General features: G+C 38.9%; 1 protein-coding gene and 1 long non-coding RNA gene across 27 annotated transcripts in view; one reads left to right on the top strand and one right to left on the bottom strand.

Moving 5' to 3' along the window:
- Window positions 1-21150, bottom strand: part of RIMS2 (regulating synaptic membrane exocytosis 2) — a 506258-nt gene that overhangs the window by 169715 nt on the left and 315393 nt on the right. For all 26 annotated transcript variants that reach the window (XM_075213921.1, XM_075213923.1, XM_075213924.1 and 23 more), the window contains 2 exons: window positions 7069-7199; window positions 2477-2648 (listed from right to left, as the gene is read on the bottom strand). In XM_075213921.1, the coding sequence (XP_075070022.1) occupies window positions 2477-2648; window positions 7069-7199 (303 nt within the window). The remainder of the gene's footprint in view (window positions 1-2476; window positions 2649-7068; window positions 7200-21150) is intronic.
- On the top strand, window positions 9251-14478 carry LOC142159225 (uncharacterized). The gene is made up of 2 exons (XR_012692929.1): window positions 9251-11172; window positions 11892-14478. It is a non-coding gene; the product is annotated as an uncharacterized LOC142159225 (long non-coding RNA).

Below are 21150 nucleotides of genomic sequence, written 5' to 3'. Positions count from 1 at the left end.
GTAGATCTGTGGTCCAATTATTATTTGATTTCCCGTTAGGCTGGGTACACACTACACGGTATTCAGCCGGTTATCTGGCCTATCACACGATAAACGAGCGTTCAGCCTGATATCGCATTAGTGTGTACGCTGCAACGATGAGCATTTATCGCTGAAAAGCTCATCGTATCCTTTCATTTGATTTTTAAAACTGGACTAAAAATCTCATTCAACTATGGAATGAAAATCCTGCAGTGTGTATGCACTCACGACCAGCAGTGTCCATCGGTCTCTATGGAGTGGGCTCATTGTATCGTTTCATTAGATTTTAAAACTGAACTAAAAATGTTGTTTAACGATGGAGCGATGTCCTTCCAATTCTGCAGTGTGTAGGCACTCACGATCAGGATCTCCATAGAGTTTACAGAGTCAACATCTTTTAAGCAGATGGTTATGACAGATGTAGAGCACAGATCTGAAGGTAAATTGTGTAAAACGTGTATAGTGTGTACACATGAATCGGCTGCTGATCGAGTTTTTTCAGTCGTTGATAAAACCGTTAATTATATCACATTGGGAGAAATTTTCTGTAGTGTGCACCCAGCCTTAGAATGACAACTAAAAAATGTAACATCCTATGTAATAACAATTAAACTACCTTATTTTTATAGTAGTGTGAGCAGGGGAGGGCTGTCAAATTTTAGCCCGGGGGGCAAGACTTGACTCAGAAGCCTATTATGAACATACTAAAGGACAAAAATGAAGGTGGCCCAGTGACCTAGACCAAGGTAGCCCACCATGGGACTGGCCAGGGAGGAAAATTCCCCCCTGCCCCCCAGGCCCAGTATGCCCCTGAGTGTGAGGTTTAGATTACAGAGGCTCATGTGCCAAGTTTGTATAAAGACACAATGCATCAATCTTGCTAGACTTCTAGACTATAATTAACATCTTATTTTAAATATCACAGAGAAGTTAAACATACACTAGCAGGCTGATTTAATAAGGTAATGGAAATCAAAGTGCAAACATGTGCAATATGCTCCTACCAGCTTGCACACATCAGTTAGATTTAATAAATATCCTAAGTGCTTGCAAATAACATCTACTTTAATTTGGCATTTTGCTTTCAATTTTTCAGTGCTCATTTAGGATTTCCAGTAATGCTAATCACATTGCCATTTACAATTTTTATCTTGCAACCATCTTGAAAATGTTAAGCGCTATATTTAAAAGTGTATTTTTAGCATCTTAAGACATTTAGCACTCTTTGCTATCCACCAACAAGGAAAAGCAAGAAAACATGAACAAACATTGCACTTTAAACAGCTTTATTAAATTTTAAATTTCCATAAATGTGGATGAGATTAGCCATACAGGCCCGTTTAGGAGTCACTCCCAGCCCACAAGTGACTGTATGGAAGGTAAATGTTACAGGGGAACGTTGGTCCAAAACAGGAATCACTCGTTCAACATAACGTTCAGAGAATTCTTTTTCATTTGAATACTATTTTAGACTTCCCATATGAAACTTTATTAATGTTATTGGAACACTGTGAAATTTTAAATACCTCCAAAAATCTCAGTATCTGTAACCTTACTGACGATATGACTAATATTAATAATCTAACAAGATCCACGAATTCCTGATTGTCACTGAATTATGTTGATCTCTGTTTAAGAAAATACAAATTCCAGAAAGCATTGAGAGATATTGATTAGTCTAAAGATATGTATATTAAATGACATATACCTTCATATCATATCTATTTGAAGCCAGACTCGTACTAAAATAGCATTTGCTTCACCAGCTAGTCTACAGATAACATACATAATTTACCCACCCCGCCCCCCCACACAGAGACATAATATCTCTTCCCCATGTATTATCTGCTGATTGTCATTTTATGGCCAAGTAAGAACTACAAATATAAAACTCTAGAGGTTTTAAATGCAGCCGTGTGGGTTAGAAGGAAGGGGAGGTCTTTAGTGGAATATGGTAATTAGGAAATCAAACTCCAACAACCCTTCAATTAACGTTACAAATAACTATTTCTAAGTGTGTTTACTACCAGGTTGAGCTCAATTTTCTTTGTGAAATGTTCCAGGTGATCTGCTGAAAGACCTATTTAATTTCAGGGTGATCTAGCTGGGGAATGAAAACTATTAAATTGTACTAAGAGCACATGAAAGAAACTTGTACAGAACAGTTAGCACAGCATCATTGGCTCAGATATTCCACCAGTTCTAATTACAGGAATTCCACATTAAAGCCATTATGAACAGTGTGTTAAGACATTAAAGATAGCGGTGTTGATACAGACTGAAACATGATCACATGCGTATTCTCACCCACACAATTTCTAAGTCTACTTTTTTAGTTTACTTTTAGATGTGTTGGAGGATTTGCACAGTATTTTAACTTACTGGGGCACTACAAATGCTGGTTTTAAAATGAGGAGGCTACTATGTTATACAGGCATTTTCCCTGTCAAAATACCTCTCCTAAGAATTCACTTTCTTCCTCTCGAACTCTGGCCTGATCCCAAAGTGTAATCTCCAACATTCGTTCTCTGAACTCCCTTCGAGGAACCGGAGAGTAGATGAATGTTTGGTTCCATTTGGGTTCCAATGTCTTCTTCACAGTCTTTGTTCTTCGTTTGTTCTTATCACTATAACAAAAACAAATGTGGTTCCTCTCCATTATGATGATAATAATAATAATAATAATAATAATACTAATAATAATAATAATAATAATAATATATACATTTATTATTATTTTTATCTGATTTATTATTGTTTTATTTTTACTATATTGACACAGAGTATCCAAGGATATTTTTAGTTTTCTCCAATAGAAGCCGAGATCTAGGGGATATATTTACTAAGCTGCGGGTTTGAAAAAGTGGAGATGTTGCCTATAGCAACCAGATTCTAGCTGTCATTGTGTAGAATGCACTAAATAAATGATAACTAGAATCTGATTAGTTGCTATAGGCAACATCTCCACTTTTCCAAACCCGCGGTTTAGTAAATATATACGCTCTAGAGATGAACAGGAGACTGTAGAGAGAATTGCTCTTGAGTTTACAAAGCAATTTAATTATGTCCAGTTTTAATAACTTGCCAAGGGATCCTGGTAAAATCGTCAATTAAAAAATCCCAAAAAGGCATATAGGCCAATAGATGAGTAGATGAGGCCACTTCAATAATCATGCCTAGCATTCATATTCCATCATAGGAAAGCACATCAGTGAAATATTTGGCCATAAAACATTCCCATCTGTGACCAGGATGTAATTTGGGCAATCCAGTGTCTTCATTGTCTCTCTTAATACAAAATAAAAATATATCTCAGTAATGAGTTCATCTGCTAACAATTAGTAAGAATGTTTGTGTATGTTATGCAGGAAAATAAGTCTATATTAAAGTTTGAGATTTTAGCCAACATGTATAAAAGTGTGTAAAAAAAGAGAGTAATCTAGGCTCTTATATCTCCCTAATAATTCTATCCAGAGAATAGAACTTGACACACAGAAATGACTAGTGCTTTACTTTGTTGAAACAAGTTTGCTGCATTCTGCAAAACCGTTAACCATTAGTGTTGCACTGAAGCTTATAACTTTAAATGCTGAATTTCAAAATGAAATCTTTGCAAATCATCCTATCATCAATTTCAGGATGGAAAAAGTGGATATCTTTGCAACTAACGTGGGAGGAATTTTTTCGTTGTATCTTATTTTCATTTAGATGAAAATAATGAGCCCAGAGGATATACACAAGGCAATGTATATAGATAGAAACAAACCTTTACATCTTGTATTTTAGCAATAGAGAGCTACAGAACTTCCCCCTTTTCCAACATGTCTTAACTAAACCCCTTGTTTGCACCAATAAACCTATTAATTTCTTACACATTTCATTAAAAGTATCGACATATTTTATTATTAGCAGATAGGAATCTCTACATTTTGCACTTGCTGCCTGAGAATCCTCTAATGAAACAAGTGTAAATTTATATTGGTTATCTGCAATTAAAAATACCTTAATGACCTTCAATGAGAGATATGAAAACTAATTAAAAGTTAGCTAGTTTTTCAGAACATCCCTTTCATTAATCGCATGCTAATGGAACGCTATCTCAAAGTGACAAAAGCAATAAACATTAAGCTTTAAGTTCCGAGACATTCTCGACGAGGAGACTTGTTAGTGCGAATGTACGGTAACCCACGGCAACCAGTCACACATGCAGTGCCGGCACGAGACAAGTGATGTCATAAAATGGGAGGTGCCGATATAAAGCTTAGTGTCAGAATGCGTGTGTGCTTCACCGTATGCACAGCGCCCAGCAGAGTTATCTGTCCATCCTGCATGTCTGTGTGATGGTGTGAGCCAGGACAGTGAGAGGAGCCTCCACTGCAGAGGCCAGCCTCCCGCCTGTATAAGGGGCCAGAGTCAACAATTTGGCACGCTATACAATCATACGGACCAGGCTGTTGCCCAGTCAGCAGGGGCAAACGCAGGATTTGTAGAGGGGGATTCCCCACCACGCCACCAGTGGGCGTGACGGCATGCATGGGGGCGTGGCTATAATATTAGACAGGGCTTGGCTGCTCTCCAACTCTTCCTATCCCCATAATATATATGGGCAATGCTGCGTGCACTAGTGTTAGGTGCACGCAGCTCTCCCTTTTCAAGCAGAGCTATGTGAAGTGGGAGCAGGGACCTCAATTATACAGTGACCCAGGCTTGGAGGGGGTTACCAGCCACTAGAAACTTCCCCTCGGTTTGCCTATGGTCAGACTGTAGCTTTGGCCGGACTTTTAAGGCCCGAGTCATTAAGGAACGTATCTTTCGGTTTTATATCAATTGCAAAAGTCACGCTGCATATACTCAGAACAGGACAATACGCAATAGATGCAGCCACGTCCAAGTCAGCTTCCAGCGCAAATGACTCTTACTACAGCCTACAATTTAGGGGAGTGAACGGAGTGGGGAGTCATGTCCGTAATATACAATAAGGACATTTCCGTGTAGCCACGTCCAAGTCACACTCAGGCGCACACTGAAATACTCTAGTTTGTGACGTATCTCTTGTTCCAACTGGAGGAATAATTTAAGTTCCGAATACTATTGCTGACAGCTGCGTATGTATGCGAAAATATGTGTTTGCAATCAGGAACGAATGTAAATATGTATTTTATGTACAGTAGATATTAAGGACAGGGGAAAAAAAACAATGTTTTGTTGTTTTTTTTTAAATTTCCATTTATAATCATAAATGACTATATTATTGACAGATTTAATTGCTTAATATTTTTTTTTTTCTGTGCGTTCTTTTGAGGCTTTATATTCCCCATTGGTATTGTACGTATCCTGCAGTGTCTGGTCTAGTAGAGCAGAGTAAACCTACAGATGTAGTCATCACCACACGTATCGTTACCGTTCTTTGTTGACTTCAGGAGTACGCAGACCCGAGTTACATGCGGTTTAAAACAAACGCACAATGTGCTCAGTATGCGCACAGTAATGACTCAGGCCCTTAACGTCTAACTCAGATATAGGCAGCCTGATACACTTCAGGGGCCACATGGTGCGGCCCTCTAACCTTCAAAAGAGCCTCATATTAAACTTAATCTCAGTAATAACTTTAAATACATTTGATCAAAGAATGAGTCACCTATCTGTAATGGGTTGGCTACGGGTGATTGGTGCTTTATATTCCAACACCGAGGGTTCCTCCAATCAAAAGCTGAATCTGTAAAAAATCGATTTAAAGAGTAGCAGACTTACCTGCATACCGACGTTGGAGATGTCCGATCGGCGCAAGACGCCGATCTCAAGTGACTCCGACTACTGAGGAGTCCGTCACTACACTTTAACGTCATTGCAACTTCTATCCCTTTTAATTTAAAGCGGCAATGTCAAACTCCGCAGGTTAAGTGTTTAAACACTTAACCAGACATTGCCGCTTTAAATTAAAAGGGATAGAAGTCGCAATGACGTTAAAGTGTAGTGACGGACACCTCAGTAGTCGGAGTCACTTGAGATCAGCGTCTTGCGCCGATCGGACATCTCCAACGTCGGTATGCAGGTAAGTCTGCTTCTCTTGAAATCATTTTTTTACAGATTCGACTTTAGATTGGAGGAATCCTCGGTGTCGTTATGGTGGTAATCGTGAAAACGATAATAACATATCAGCAGCATTTTAAATGAGTGTTACCAGCTATAACAAACACATCTGACAATAAAGCAGGAATGAGCTGGGAGCCGCAGGAGAAGGCTGGGAGGACCACAGGAGAAGGCTTGGAGGGCCTCAGGAGAAGGCTCGGAGGGCCGCAGGAGAAGGCTCGGAGAGCCGCAGGAGAAAACTCTGTGGGCTGCAGGAGAAGGCTCGGAGGGTCGCAGGAGAAGGCTCGGAGAGCCGCAGGAGAAAACTCTGTGGGCTGCAGGAGAAGGCTCGGAGGGTCGCAGGAGAAGGCTCGGAGGACCACAGGAGAAGGCTCGGAGGGTCGCAGGAGAAGGCTGGGAGGACCACAGGAGAAGGCTCGGAGGGCCGCAGGAGAAGGCTCAGAGGGCCGCAGGAGAAGGCTCGGAGGGCCGCAGGAGAAGGCTCGGAGGGCCGCAGGAGAAGGCTCGGAGGGTCGCAGGAGAAGGCTCGGAGGACCACAGGAGAAGGCTCGGAGGGTCGCAGGAGAAGGCTGGGAGGACCACAGGAGAAGGCTCGGAGGGCCGCAGGAGAAGGCTCGGAGGGCCGCAGGAGAAGGCTCGGAGGGCCGCAGGAGAAGGCTCGGAGGACCGCAGGAGAAGGCTCGGAGGGGCGCAGGAGAAGGCTCGGAGGGCCGCAGGAGAAGGCTCGGAGGGCCGCCTATTGCCCATCACTGGTCTAACTTATAATAGGTCGATCAAAGCTAACTGTTAATTAATCAGACTGGGTTACTGAACATTTGCACTTTGTGTGTAAATAATCCACAATATCTTTTGTCAACTAGACAAAGCAAATGAAAAGGTTCATGAAAAAAAATAGTTTGTGAATGATCGTTAATGACACAATAACAAATGACACAAATTATACACTTCATTACCTACCTTCGATCAGGAAGAAAATAAATTTTAACATAAGGATTTCTCGGTCTCCCATCTTCTCTTGATGGCAGGTCCTTAGCTCCTAATATAGTGACAATCAATTGATGGCCAACTTTGTCATACCAGAGTTTTATCTGTAGAGCAGAATTAACAACAGACAACAGTTACATAATAGTCTTCTCTTCAAAATATTTATATTGGGTGTAAAGAAAAATAAAGATGGACTATTCTACAGACATAGGTTGCTGGGCTTGTGTTATACACTGAATTAATTCCAGTGATTAATTATACTGATTTTGTCCCTGTAGTGTTCAGTAAAAAGAAAAAGATGAAGTATTTTGTTTGCATATAATATACTTTTTTCACGGTGCTTGATGTTGACGGATTTATTTGCAGTGTTGCTTGTAAAATAAAGTTATATCCTATGATTTTATAACAGAAAACTTAATAGCAGTGGGAATATACCCAGCATCTGAAATGCATTCATTATAACATTATTATGGTTTAGTATTATTATTGTAAAGGCCTATTTATGGTCAATTGATGGTTAACATAAATCTACGAACGTACTGTTCTGTAAGACAATGTTTAGTGTCCAATTCTAAATTATCCCAGCACTTTTTAATGTTGAACAACATAACTTTTATTTTTTTTAGATTGATTTCTACATTTCTTAGTGATGACTGTTAACTATGATTTTTTGTTAAGGCCTCATAAGGCCTTTGTTCAGCCATTTTATTGTAACTTGTATAGAAATATTATTTGCTAGAAGAGATTATTCATTTTTCTGTTAACTTGCAGTTTTGCAATACGTGAGCCTATGGCCTTGAAGTTGAACTAATAGAGAACACCTGAAGAATGTAACCAGTTATGAAAACAATAATGAGCTTCATATCCAGCTGGTAGTATGGGAACTGTATCCATGGTGTTGCACATAACATATCTCCAACTCCCCTTGAGATAAGAAATAATAGGCTCATCTGTCCTTAGAAGGGGGAGAAAAGTAAACACCTCAAGAATACGTGAGAAAGTTAATCAGTAGCGCTTCTCATAAACTAGTGGTATAAACTATTGTATGCATATGACGTAGGATTCATTTATTCAGTAGCCTATAAAAACCTGTATCTTTATATCAATAAACTAGAGAATATTCCTTGTATACAGAACTTGGTCTGTGTCAATTCTCTCCAGCTGATTGAAGCGCTTCCAGATATACTTGACACCACAGGCAGACTTGGGTCAGAATTATAGATCTAACAACTTGGAGGTCGCCACAGAGATTCGCTGTCCAGCAGGCTACAAGACAGACAACGGAGGTTTCCCAGCACATTGAACCCCAACATCCGCGGTCAGTAGATTTCTACTCGTTGGTCTTCCTAGTCTGGGTCACCTCATGTCTGTCTGAGGCACCTGACACGCGAATTTGTGAGTCTCAAGTATCATCTGATTAATATAATACAGTATTAACCCAATTTGTTTACTGTAATTGTATTGTTGATTAGATTTTTGAAAGATGATTGAATTTTGAGTGCATGTGTTTGTACCTATGTATGATGTATAAAGCATAAAAGTCACATAAGACATTGATCAAAGAAGCATGTAATGGAATAGAGGGATTTAGAGAGTTATTGTTTTGAACATTGAGTGAACATTTTAGACACCATCCCCAGAGGTATATCAAAGAAGGGAGATTCTGTAATCTGCCCAAATTGTGTAAGAGAGATTTCCAAAAGACCTTCGTCCCAGATACTGTCAAAGAAGCTATTTAGCACGGACATCCAGTACAAGGAGTCCACAGAACGGGACGTCCAGTGCAAGGACAACCCACAGAAACTAGATAAGAGTCCCGATTTGGACTCAACAGAATACTGTCAATACGAGTAATATAGATAGTAAACAAATGACAGCAGCTCCCTCATAGATATGATGCACAAAGACTTAAGGAAATGGGGGAGTAGAAGGTCTGCAGGGAATTTTTCAAGAAAGCGGGGATAGCCAAAGATATGCGTGGATGGAGAAACAAAGGTGTTGCAAGTGGTAATGTGACAAGAACAAAGGGGTATTGAGATCAAACCCCAAGAGATTGTTTGAGGTGGCACAGGAAAGTTAAGAGATCTGAAAAGTCGAAATATATGTGGATATGCTAAATGCATCGGAAGCTGAATAATGAATCAAGTAGGTTGTATATTATAAATGTATGTTTGATCCTGTGCAGCTGAATAAGTGAAATGTGCCCCTCCCTTATTCTGTGTAAATGATTTCAGTGTGTTGAGATAAGAAGCACACTGTTTTTTGTTTTTTGACAATGTATGTAAAATTTAAAAAATGTGTCCGGAGTGCTGATTGATGATAACATGTTGAAGCTAACTTGTATTTAGTGTAATGCTGGGACTTGTAGTTCCACAGCAGTAGGCTGGAAGATGTCAGTTAAGTTTTCTTTCTCTGTATGTGAGTTTTGTCTCCGTCTTACTGCGTGTGAGAGAGATCCGTGATAATTCACATTGTTTGTTCTCTGTCTTAGTGCTCTATAAGGGAGATGTTTGATTTACTTTAAATCACAATGTTTGTCTGTCTTGTCCGTTTTTTACAAGAGACATGTTTCAAGGTTGAAAAAGTTGTACATTCATTGCTTAATGATAAGCTTTTAAAAAGATACAAAAGAAGTTTTAAAATGTTTGGTCCGATTGCACGGACAAGATTGTAAATAATGTACATTATCACTATAAGTACTAGTGTCAGAACAAAGCCGGCTGGGATCCAACAAGCCGTTTCTGTATTTGAACAAAATAATTTTGTTTCTGAAGTTCAGAAATATAGCTTTCTCTTTAATGAAGTTGAGAATTGTGGGAGTGAGCTTACATGCTGTTTTTATCTGTGTTAAAATGGCGCTGATGAATGTTCTCAGAAATCAGGAGGGTTTGTTATGCCTTTAAAGAAATGTTACGAGATAAAATGTCGTCTGTGAGCGAGACTTAAGTGAATATATTTTTACTTTGAACACGAAAATCACAGAATCTAGAAATATGTGTGAATATTTGGTCACGGGAGAGAGATTTTGTTGAGAAAATGTTGAATGATTTACAGACACAATGTATTGTGTCTAACGAGAGTACTCTGATTTATGAGACAGTGCTGCTTTTAAAATGGTTGAATACTTGGAACCAAGATTCCAGATTGAATGTTTCTAAACCCGGAAATTTAATTAGTGTCATTTAAAAGGGCTGTACTAAGAGATGATAAGAAAGGAGTGGCTTTGTTTGAACACTCGCCCAGGTCTCGTCACTTTGACATTCTCTATTTGTGAAATTAGGGACTGCCCCTTTGAGGAAATCAAGGCATGGAACGCATAGCGTCACAGTTAAGCTTTTAGCAGCTGTTCACTGGTTACCTGATAACAGTATACACGCATGTTACAGTTACAGTAATTCCTAGTAAATAAATGTTAATCTCTATGCAAAAGTTTTTTTTTATTCACAGGTCTCCAGCTGCAAAGACCCATTAGGCAATCCAGATTGCATTGATTTAACTTCCAATGCACCATCTTTGCACCACAACAAACATAAGTATAAACTAATGAAGGATTTAAATAACGTAAACTCTTCTGAGTAATGATTACCTTGTTTTGGAAAGAGATATTAGAGTTTATGTGCTATTCGCATAGCAAATGCATGAACTAGGTGGTTTTTCTGTATGTGCAGAAAGCAAAAGGTTTTTATTTGTATCCTCATTACAGTTTTGAGTAAATCAGTGTTTGTAAAGACATTTACTGCTTATTTACTGTGCTATAATTGTCATATACTGTAAATAATTCTTTTTATTGTGGGTATGGTAATGCATTGATGGGAATTCTATATTTTTACAGAAATGAAAAAGATTTAAGACTTTAAGAGCAATTGTATGTGCTCCTGCATTAGCACTTCTGGATCATAGCAAGCCATTTATACTCTCCTCTGAGCAGAACCAAATGTTTAACCAATTTTAAGCTGAAATAACTTCAGCGCCAGCACTGGCTTTGCCAGATTATGACAAGCCTTTCACATTATTTTGTTATGAAGTCAGTGCACATGTACAAGGAGTACTGACACAAATACATGGTCGCAAGCTAAGGTCACTTGCATACTACTCTGCTTTAGTGCTTGAAAAGAGTATAGATATTGTGCTAGGACACCCAGTTACCTTAACGGTATCGTACGTTGTGACAGAAACCAAGCACAAGCAAAACATTTGTTAACGGCCAGATTTACTAAGTATGAAGATATACAGCACAAAGGACATTCCCTCCTATTGTGAAATGAGTGACAGATAACACTTGCCGAGCGCACTGTGTATTTTCTTCCTCCCTTTCCTTTTTTATTAGAAGAAAAAAAAAAAAAAAAAAAAAAGGAAGCACAAGAGGCCCCAGAGCCTCTCATGTTCACAGATATATGTTAAGACCTTCAGACAAGGGGAATCTGAGTAAACTGTATTTTAAGTTTTTTAAAGGTCCAAGGGAGACCAGAGAGGGGAGTTCATTGATATTAGCAGGAGGAATATAGATTGCACGTTATTTTCCTTTGCTGTGCGCTGTAGATGTGTACTAGACTAGAAAGGAAAGCCAAGTTTGGAAGAACCAGACTCAGGCCCATAGTAATGTATAGATCATTATACATAATTAGAAAATTCTAATATGAAAGTTTAACCCAACCAAATAAAGAAAAGAGCAACCCATGACTACAGGGGTTTACACCCAATGCAGGAATGTGTTTGTGAGTATTGTGGCCCAACACATTATTATATACACTAATAGAACTGATGATGTGGCTTATTAACAGGTTATTTAAGCTAAGTGTTTCTCTTCCAGAAGAATTAAAGTTACCACATCTGTCTTAACCGTTGTACTGTACACTCCATCTAATGAGTGTAAACTTTGTGGAACTCAGAAACCAAGAACCTTTTCCTTGGATTCCACATGCTCCTTACTGAAGCCTATCCTAATGAAGTAGCACTGCTTACTCCCAGTAACGTTACACTTAAGCAGTGCACAATGTTGAATCCTGCTGCCTTATTGCAGCAAGTTTCAAAAGATGGGAGAAGTACCTGTATATATTGGGGTTACCCTAGGGATTTGGGGGAATTCCATTCCAGCTTGAACAGAAAGAAAGAAAAAAAAAAAATGCAAACAAAATTTTTCTGAACATGATTGCATAGAACTAATGAAACAAGAATCTCTGGTTTTATCTCACATTAAAGATAAACCATTACCAGATGCAGACATCACTCTTTTTGTAGATGGTTCACACTATCACATAGATCCTGTCCCGTATACAGGGTGTGCTGTAACCACACACACAGAAATAGTGATTCAACAGACTCTACCGAGTCACATGTCAGCACAAGAAGCTGAACTAAAGGCCCTGACACTTGCATGCATATATGAAAAAGGACAAAGAGTAAATATTTACACTGATTCAAGTTATGCATTTGTAATTGCGCATGATTATGGCCCTGTATGGAAAAGTAGGGACCTTATGGGTTCAGCAAGCAAACCAGTCAATATGATGAACATACCAGGGCACTGTTCACTGCATTCCAGCTGTCCTCCAAACAGTGATGAAGGTGAAGACACACACAGAGATACTACCCCCGAAGCTAAGTGAAATAGACCAGGCCGCACGAGAAGCCGCCATAGCCCCAGTACCCCAAGGGGAGTCTATTTACATGGTGACCCCCTGACCCCTGTTTGACCAGAGCACACTCCAACTTATGGAAAGACAAGCAACAGAAAATAAGAAAAAGACTTGGGCAATACATGGAGCACTAGAAGTGCAAGGAGTGGTGTAAAGGTCAGCGTTTGTGTCTGCCAAAAGTAGTTTATCCCATTATGGCCAATATAGCACACGAGAAAGTGCATCTGGGAAAAGATGCTATGGTTGTACTCACTAGCAGCTTATGGATAGTACCAGGGTTCGCCCAAGCAGCACAGTCGTTAGTGGCAGAATGCCTAGTCTGTGCACAAAGTAACCCGAGTAAGTCTGTCCTATGGAAAAGCACACCCCAGACATAATATCCCTATAAGAGGATACAGATAGACTTTATAACTTCCCAAATGCTCGGGCTTTGAGAATGTGCTTGTCTGTGTCAACTTCTTTAGTCACTGGCTGGAGACATGGCTGTATAGAAAAGCAAATGCTAAAGCATTAGCCAAGAAAATTGCGAATGAGGTAATTTGATGATATGGTGTACCAGAGGTCATTGTAAGTGACAGAGGGATACACTTTACGGGGCAAGGATTCCAGAAACTATCACACCCCCTACAGATCCCAAAGTTCAGGATGTATGGAGCGCCTTAATGGTACACTGAAATTGAAAATGCAGAAAATAATGGCTGAAACAGGTCTGCCATGGATCTCATGTTTACCTGCACTCAGTAAAAAATACTGCTAGGAAAGACACAGGTTTAACACCATATGAGATATTGTTTGGCACAGCAAACAGAACAGGCTGTTATTTTCCATAGCAACTACACCATGTATATAGTGATTTGTTGAATTATGTTGCCTTATTATAGAAACAACTAACTGAAATACATGGTCAAATATTCTCCTCCATTGCAAACCCTAATTTTGATACAGGTACCCATAAACTGCACCCTGGGGGGCTGGGTGGTCGTGAGAAAGCACATCAGGAGAAGTCTTGAACCCAGATACAAGGGTCCTTATCAAGTCCTGTTGACGACTCCCATGGCAGTGAAAGTACAGGAAAGAGACACCTGGATTCACGCATAACACTGCAAAGTCTTCAAATCAGGGGAGTCTTGTTCTGATAAATAGAAATGACTGTCTCATTGTATTGATATGTCTTGCCAGAATAATTGTGACTGAAGTAGGGATTAAGGCCTCCCTAACCCAGTATGAAACAGACAGTTAAGTGACATACTGCCTATGCCACTGTGAGAAACATATGGGAAGGAGTGCTCAACAATTTGCACTCATAGTAGAGTAAACTCTGAAAATGTCTTTGTGCAGATGCATAACCTCATTGGTAAAGTTGTCAGTAATGATTCATGTTGGATATTGGAAATATTGGCATTAGTAGCAAATGGTTTTGCAATCCTGTTGATCGTATAGGTGATAATGAAACTAAATATATGGCTGATTAAGAAGTTACTGACACTTGATTGTTGTCTCTCCAAAAAGGGAACCACTGAAAATCCCGAACCTCTGATGATCACAGAAATTACTTCTGAAACCTGACCAGACTATGAGTGTCATGAATTATTTGGACTAGCAAAGCCAAAGAACTGCAGAGTTTGCAACAAGAAACTACTAAAGATTGAACAAAGGACATGCAAGGCCTGCAGAACTACTATAGACTCATTAACTACCTACTAAGAAACCATCTTTTAAGAAACCATCTTCTAAGAAACCATCTTTTCTAGACATGGACATTTGCCAAAATGCATCTCCTCATAAATCAAGTTAGGACAGGGAGGATCACAGGCTTATTAGTGGGGGATGAGTTGACAGATTCCTAAGGGGACCAACTCTATGCATGTGGCCTCCTACATGTGTATAAGTACCTGCTTATTAAGAATGTGGTTCTATAGATAGGATTAGGTAGGTAGGAGGAGAAAGGGTCGAAAATTGAATAAAAGATGGGAAATGTTAACTATGATTTTTTGTTAAGGCCTCATAAGGCCTTTGTTCAGCCATTTTATTGTAACTTGTATAGAAATATTATTTGCTAGAAGAGATTATTCATTTTTCTGTTAACTTGCAGTTTTGCAATACGTGAGCCTATGGCCTTGAAGTTGAACTAATAGAGAACACCTGAAGAATGTAACCAGTTATGAAAACAATAATGAGCTTCATATCCAGCTGGTAGTATGGGAACTGTATCCATGGTGTTGCACATAACATATCTCCAACTCCCCTTGAGATAAGAAATAATAGGCTCATCTGTCCTTAGAAGGGGGAGAAAAGTAAACACCTCAAGAATACGTGAGAAAGTTAATCAGTAGCGCTTCTCATAAACTAGTGGTATAAACTATTGTATGCATATGACGTAGGATTCATTTATTCAGTAGCCTATAAAAACCTGTATCTTTATATCAATAAACTAGAGAATATTCCTTGTATACAGAACTTGGTCTGTGTCAATTCTCTCCAGCTGATTGAAGCGCTTCCAGATATACTTGACACCACAGGCAGACTTGGGTCAGAATTATAGATCTAACATGACATTTAAATAGTTTCTTTTTTGGGTGATTTATTTTGGACATTTCGAGTGTTGGAATAATTGGCATTGTATTTTATTTGGGTTCTATACGGAAGAAATAAATATCCGGCTTATTTATTCTCAAGCAAGTAGTGCAAACGTGGACATATATCTCAAAAAATATTTAGCCAGTCCTAAATTAGTAGGCATGGTACACTAAATAATTATATTACATGTATATACTGCCCTTAGGATTTTGTCATGTTATGTGGGTCATGATATGCATATTTTTTTTATTAAGCTGCTAATAAAAGGTCATATCTAAATAAGATCTATATGAAGATAGATGATATAGCGCTGATTGTATAGTGAGCTGATGATACAAGTGATGGTTTTTCATCCTGCAGTTCTTTCTTGCCAGGACGTCACTGACAATTACATAATAAGCGATTACAAATGCTGATGAGTGGTACTATAGGATGCACTGAGAAGTGCATGACATGATATTGTGTAGATCTGCATCGTTGTGACAAAGTCCCTACAAAAATACAGATTTATGGTGTGGAGCCTGGAAAAAAAATTGTGTGCAGGAGAGTAAAATGAATATTATGTTCTGTCTTTAAACAAAAACATTTCTGTAGGAGACAGTGAGTCTATGGTGTAGATTTAGAATGTACTTTCTAGAATGCGCTGGATAAATAATAGCCGGAATCTGAAGTTTTAGTAAAACTACCCCTACGAGCGGTCTTTAGATGTCCTTTCTGCTGCATTCTCGCTCCTTCTTCAATCCCTCCCATCATTCTCCCATCTAAACAAATGTCTGATAAAAAAAAGGGTTTTTTTTGTTTTGTTACTGTAGAAAACATGTACATATGAAACAGTTTTGTAAACAGCTAATTGCTATCAAACCACTTTGTCCTGTCTATAGGTCATGTCCCCTTCCCACGATTCACCAATCCAGTTCTCGGGGCACCATAACAATGCATGTTTTACATATATCTTTGTTGGAGCAGAAGTGTACTCATTACTGACTGACACATTGTAAAAATATTTACATCACTTGTGTCCTGGAAAACCTGCACTGTTAGGAGTCCCTGAGGTCTAGGCTTGAGAAACCCTGGACTATGGCATAACTATCTATTAGACCATACATGGAAGGGGATTCTAGCAGTAGATGGATTTGTCATAATAATGAACTAATTCAGCATTTAGTGTAGTATGACATTATACTTATATCTGTGTTTACACTTGGTTTTATATGAGCATTATTAAATTAATCTGCCTGGCTTGAATATGTAATATTGCCTTATTTTACTCACAACAGACATGTCTTATTGTATTGATTTATTGGGTTAGGATATGTAACATTTCATCGTTTTGCCTTGGGCTGCTGGTCCTACATTATGTTTCCATATACAATATACATTGCCAGAGGGAACTATGATCAGCTCTCCCAATGGGAAGATGATCACTAATTGATTTTGCAGAATATACAGTTTATCCTGCAAATCCATAGTTGCCAACATTGGCAACTTGTGTACTAGGAGGTCCGGGGGACAGGTGGGTGCGTGGGGCTTGAAGAATTGTGTCATTAGCCCCGCCCCCAAAGTGGTCATCACCTTTTCGGCCAATAAAACTAAGGTGAGGGGCCACAATGGCGTGTACATGGCGCAAATAAGCACCCCCCCCCCCCCTCCATTTACTTTGCAGAGAATTGTCTGCTCTCCCAGGAGTCCGGGAGACCGACCCGGATTTCGTGAGTCTCCCGGATATTCCGGAAGAGTTGGCAAGTATGTGCAAATCCCAAACACCCGGTCTGGCATGTCAGTGAGGTTATCATAGCCATAGATCCGGAAATTATGTGACCATATAAAAGCACTAGGTTAAAGACTGGCGAGTTCCAATATCCTTTATCCTTAACCATGAAAGTCTCCACTGGAAACAAAACAAGTGGAAACAAACATGCCTAGTTGCAGGGCCCTCTTAAGAACATCCGCAATGGATGTCAGGCGGGCGTGATGACGTCACGCCCGACATGCACTGCGAGCGCCGTACGGAGGAGGAGACCATGGAGGGAGCCGGATCGCCAGCTGACCGAAAGGTAAGTATTGTCTTTTTTTTTTTTCTTCCAGGGTTTTTTTTTTTTCTGCCTCCGACGGGCCCCCCTGGGCTGCAGGGCCCCCGGGCACCTGCCCATTGTGTCCAATGTATTTTTCCTTCACTAACAGTTTTATAAGCATTCTGAAATGGAACACTTACAACAAGTCATGTGACACAGATGTCATCACTACTCTCCAAATAAAAAGATATATTTTACAGGAATTATTATATATATGCATGTAACCTGTATAGTATTGTCTTTTTCTTGTAGATCATCACTGCAATAAAGCCACTCAATGACATTTATATTGAAGGCTGTGTGTTACAGCGCTGAATAATGAATGCAAAATAACTGTAATCTTTAAACTTAACGAAATATGTCCACCATGCTCTAATGCATCCCTCAGCAGCCGGCTGCCATGTTAAGATGGATTTGTTATTTTAACTGAGCAGACAGACCATGACTGACAGGTTTGTAGACTTGCTCTACAGAAATCCCCTATGTGGACTGGTGGGTTCATATGCAGGGCCGGACAAGGAATGCCACAGTAGATCAGATAACTACATTTAGCCTTTTGACCTATGTCAGATCCCACTGGAACAGTCATAAAATAATTGGGAGGGGTTTCAGCTGTTGTAATGGAATGTGTAGGTAACAGAACTATAGTGGAATGTCTGGTTAACACCTAACAATACATTTTACCATCATAATTCAAACCTAAAAAAATAGAGTTTAGTGGTCATTTAAAATACTTATTACAGCATGTGGTCAGAATTATTATTAAGTTGGAATTAGTATATTAGATGACTGTTAGTATTTGCCAGGTTGGTGCTGGGTCAGGTCCAATGGCACAAGATAAAGTCCTACAGATACTGGTAGGTACAAGTGGGCAGAATAATTGACAAGTTCAAGCAGATAATCAGGGCAAGCAAAGCCAAATGGTAAAACATGATATCTGGCACACGGATAATCAGCTGTAGCAGTTTAGATATAACAAGAACTAGATAGCGTTTGAGTGACTAACAGTCTGGCAGAGGTAAGCAGGCTCTCCAGAGTTTGTCTCTAATGGAAGGAATAGGAGCCAGATGTATTGCTCTCTTGCAGAACTAATGAACTAGTTCTCTGCTCATTAGCACCACTGACTGGATCAGTGCAATGGAGATAGTGTGGAGTAGTCACTTAGGTTTTACAGATTCATGTTAGGTTGGATCCTGGACAATGATATTATTGCACACGGTAAAGGCAACTGTATTGTGAACTGAGCCATTATAACTATCAACTGATGCACTGATAGGCTGCATGCTCAGTGATATCAATGGTTGCATGGGAATCTCATGAATATTTGTTCGACCCCGTAAATGGCTGCCTCTGCTGTGTGCGAAAAGTGCACAATCAAGAAGACAACATAATATTAATGTTTACTTGTTCTACATCTGCAATTATAGGGCACTAGCAATTTTAAAACATGCATATAGATAATAATGACCAAACCTAGTAGCACCAGAGTTTGGTACGTTATAGATAATAATGACCAAACCTAGTAGCACCAGAGTTTGGTGTGTTATAGATAATAATGACCAAACCTAGTAGCACCAGAGTTTGGTGCCTTATCTACATGCTGTACAGGACGGTGATGTAATCCTTCAGGTAAGAGTTTATGCTGTATTGGGGCTTACTTGAACAATACTTAAATTGTAACTAAATGCACTAATGATTTCATAACTACATTTTGTTTAGAACTGATTCTACTAGAGCACTAAACTCTATGTCCATACAGAATACTGACTGTTCTCGCTAATTACAAGGTAGAGAACAAGAAGAAGGAAAAAAAAAAAGTAAAATATCCAAACCTCGGGCAGCGATGTGCATTAGTTACTAATTAAAGTTTATATCTGTATAATTAGATAATACAGAGTGGGAAGATGCAAGATATTGTGTTAATTAAATTTTGTGGAATCTTTAGATTTTTTTATTTTTTGGTTTTTAAAGCAAAAAGATAATTTAACACTTATGAAAGTGGTAATTATATCTGTAGTAGCCTCATCTGGAATAAAATTGTGTACAGTTTCTATTTAAACACAGATTTAAAGATGACACAATTGTCATTTGTTTTGCATGGATAGCATTTATTTTTTTTTAACAGTGTTTTCTTTTTGTTTGTAAAGCTGCCCATGTAAAGAATAATCCCGTCAAGCAATTCGGTCCCGAAACGGCCAGCGATCTGATCAAAAGACGATGAGGATCAGTCGCGTTTGGGTTGGAAAAATCAGAAAATTCAGTCTGCTGATGCCTATGAGCGGTGTAATAGTCGGATGAACGCATGGAGTATGTCCCATGTGATTCTATGATTGGACAGGATGAGTTAAGGTCACTATGAGGACTGTATGTCAGTTCTCGCAGTATTGTCTTGCAATTTTAAATGTTACCGTTGCTGTATTCATCAAGCAGTGAGCACAATGCAGGGCGTTGTATTACAAGAGGCACTAAAACCACCGACAAACTCTCGGGGACAGAAAACTAGTGTGGACAACAATCCACCTTTTGTGGCACAAATAGGACAAAGTGAACTTGAGGCAAAGGAGTGCTGTGTGGGGTTTAAAATGAGGGGAAGAGCCTGTGCATCCTAGTGAGCATAATTCTTGTTTCAGCTCGACCCTCTTCCAATTAGATTGTAAGCTCTCTCTCCCAGGGCCTTCCCTACAATTTATTGTCATGTCTGCAGTTATTTTGTCTACCTTGTATGTCCCTGTTTTACCTATGTCCTGTTCTCCCCACTATCCGGGTGTTGAGGAGCATTGTGGTGCCTTATAAATCAACAATATTAGTAATAATAATAATGTCTTGGGCTGAATAGCTTGCTGTGTGATGTAATTGATTTTGGGAGCAATTCACGTGTGACCCAGGGACAGTATATGATACAGAATAGTTACGAGTGGGTAGTGTGGGAATTAAGTATAGCTCAGCATCGGCCAAGTGCTTTCACTGAACAAGGTAAAGGCTGTAATTGAGAAACTATGGGGTAACGGGCCACAATTCTGATTTTATGCAGAAATCCCAAACAAAACTGTTCATAAATATTACCTGCCCTATGTAAACCAAAATATGTGGAATCCATATACCAATATAGATTATATATACCAATTTGAAGTGAGACTTTTTAATAATCACATAAGTTCAAAATAGCAGATTATTCTGTTTTTACCATTTAAAAGGATATTGATAACAGTTGTCATACCTTGAAAGAGCTTAATGGGGGCTATGTATTAAAATAGTGAATATGTTATATGCATACTGTATATTTTATATATAATGTAAACTTTTTGCCTCTGCACCACTGAAAAAAACTAGCATAAAAAAACCATATGTGGAGCATGCATGCATATTATCAAGTGGGTGTAAAGAGTGTGTCCGACAATCACATGCAATGCAGGTTCTTAGCATTTGTAATACAAATACTGTATGTGTATAGCAAAAAAAGAGATTTTTAACAAAAGGAAGACAGAAAGTGCAATGAATATGTAGAGATAAAACAATAGTACTACAATCAGAATTTGAAACAAAGTTGCAACATTAATTGCAAAGGGTTGTACTACTTTTATACATACCATTTGTGCTCCTCAAACATTTGAAATCTCTTGTCTCATATAAATCATTACGTATTGGTCAGTACAGTAGTATATATTGTATATGTACCTGCTGCTATACTGGCTAAGACAAGTAGTAAAGAATGACTAATAGAACAACTATTCTAAATGGCACTCTACAGCACATTTGTTGTGTTCAATTAA

Source organism: Mixophyes fleayi, chromosome 5 (genome assembly GCF_038048845.1).
Source record: "Mixophyes fleayi isolate aMixFle1 chromosome 5, aMixFle1.hap1, whole genome shotgun sequence".
Lineage (NCBI taxonomy): Eukaryota > Metazoa > Chordata > Amphibia > Anura > Limnodynastidae > Mixophyes > Mixophyes fleayi.
This window is presented reverse-complemented; position numbering and strand designations above follow the sequence as displayed.